The sequence below is a fragment of the Arachis ipaensis genome, chromosome B08, assembly GCF_000816755.2.
Source record: "Arachis ipaensis cultivar K30076 chromosome B08, Araip1.1, whole genome shotgun sequence".
NCBI lineage: Eukaryota > Viridiplantae > Streptophyta > Magnoliopsida > Fabales > Fabaceae > Arachis > Arachis ipaensis.
Genome location: NC_029792.2, coordinates 121,310,706 through 121,312,829, shown reverse-complemented (window position 1 = coordinate 121,312,829; position 2,124 = coordinate 121,310,706). Strand labels below are relative to the sequence as shown.

At 31.6% G+C, this 2,124-nt stretch overlaps 1 protein-coding gene across 1 annotated transcript in view; it reads left to right on the top strand.

The window, feature by feature from the left end:
• Positions 1,006-2,124, top strand: part of LOC107611479 (myb-related protein 305-like) — a 1,948-nt gene continuing 829 nt past the window's right edge. The window contains exons 1-2 of the mRNA XM_016313398.1: positions 1,006-1,199; positions 1,776-2,016. Of these exons, the coding sequence (XP_016168884.1) occupies positions 1,006-1,199; positions 1,776-2,016 (435 nt within the window). The remainder of the gene's footprint in view (positions 1,200-1,775; positions 2,017-2,124) is intronic.

The window sequence follows — 2,124 nt, the reverse complement described above, 5'->3', positions numbered from 1 at the left end:
ACATTTATCCCTATAAATTTTTAAATAAATATATCCTTATCTTTCGTATCAAGTGGATATTATGATTTTCAGGCAGGAGTAATATGTATGAGAGGAGTAGTATTTAGAGAATAAAAATTTGCTAATATTCAAAATATTCTATCTAAACTTTTTTAAAGAGTAATTTAAATGTTTATTATATTTGAGATTATAAGTATTTTTTGAAGTACAGACATATGATAAGATATGATACAAGACACATCAACACATAAATTTTAAATTTTTGTAATATACGAAAGAGAATTTTAAATTTTTGTAATATACGAAAGAGAATAATTAGGGAACCAAAAGCATACGAGCCAAAAATCAGCCAAAATGTGTTTGGGTTCCATGAAAAATCGGGTTTTGGTTTGTGCTCCGTGATCTCACGAGCGGTTTTCAAACATATTATTCAAAAAGTGATTTTAATTAAACGGTTTTCACACAATCATTTAATTATATTTATTATTTTAGATAAATATTTACGTAATTAATATAAAATATAATTATTTTTGTCGATATAATACCACTACAATAAAGATGCCACATGTAAAATTATTGTAATAATATCATTTCCAACTTAGTAATATATTACTAAGTAATTAAACACGTTTAAAAATATTTAAATTCGAAAAAAATAAAAAAACATGGCGGGGTGGATGTTGCCACTAACCGTCGAAACCGTCCGTGTAGAAGTCGCAGCAAGAATCCTCTACTCTCCCATCCACATGACTCTCAAAGAAACAACCAATAATAAAGCACCACGTCACACATCAGAAAACAGTTAGTTTCCCCCACCCAATCAAATCACAGACTCCATCACGCATCCCATGAACCTCACCACACAATAGCACAACCATCATGCGCATGATCGAAATCAATTCAAAAACTCCATAGCACCATAAAGAACAGAGAACACTGAATGTTGAGAACACAGAAAAGGAACTGAAACATTTTCGATGCAAATTGAATCAGTAGTACAAGTAGATGGAAAGAGGGTTTGATAGAAGGTACATAAAGAAAGGACCATGGAGCAGAGAGGAAGATGAGGTGCTCCAGGAGCATGTTAACAAGTATGGTGCAAGGGATTGGAGCTCCATTCGATCCAAAGGCTTGTTGCCTCGAACTGGAAAATCTTGTCGCCTTCGATGGGTTAACAAGCTTAGACCAAACTTGAAGATGTGAGTTAATTAATTAGTTCACCTTTAATTAATTGATTTTCTTTTGGTGTAATTAATGTGCATTATTGATTTACAGTATAGTTCGAGATACACATTGGTGGTCGCTATTACGGTTTTTTCGTGTGTGTGTTTGATAGTTTTAGACACAACTAATTAGAAATGAAGGTTTCAACTTCATGCATGTTGCTACTACGATGTTTCTGGTTATATGTATGTATCATTTGATTTTTCTTTAGTTAAACCTAGAAAATAACATGTCATGCATGTTCCTATTACATTCTATGTACATGTATATAAAAATTGTTTCAAAGACAATAAAATCCGCATAAAGTAGTTTAAAATTTTCTTATTTGGTACTCTGTCTTCAATTATTGTTGAAATAAATGAGTGATTTTAGATGTAACAAGTATGTAATTAGTCAATTACAGATTCTATATATACAAAACTATGAATGGTAGGTTAAATAAGATAACTTTGAGTTATTATCTTTTTAGCATTTAATTTCATGTTCTTGCCATTTTTGTAGCAATGTGTTTTTTCTGTTTGGATGTTGTGTATGATTATTGTAATTGGCAGAGGGTGCAAGTTTACGGAAGAAGAGGAGAAGTTGGTAATAGAGTTACAAGGGCAATTTGGGAACAAATGGGCAAAAATTGCTACATATTTGGAAGGAAGAACAGACAACGATGTAAAGAATTTCTGGAGCAGTAGAAGAAAGAGGATAGAGAGGATGTTGCGGAAGCCATCAATAACTTCGTCAAAGATGCAAAACAAAAACAAAGGAAAAGTCCCTCTTAGTCAAGTACAATTTGAAGAGGTAAGGTAGATGAGTATCCCTTGCATTTATGCTATGTTTAGATGAGAAGAGAAAATAGGAAGAATATATAGAAAAATAATCAAATAGAAGAGAAAAAATAATCATCAT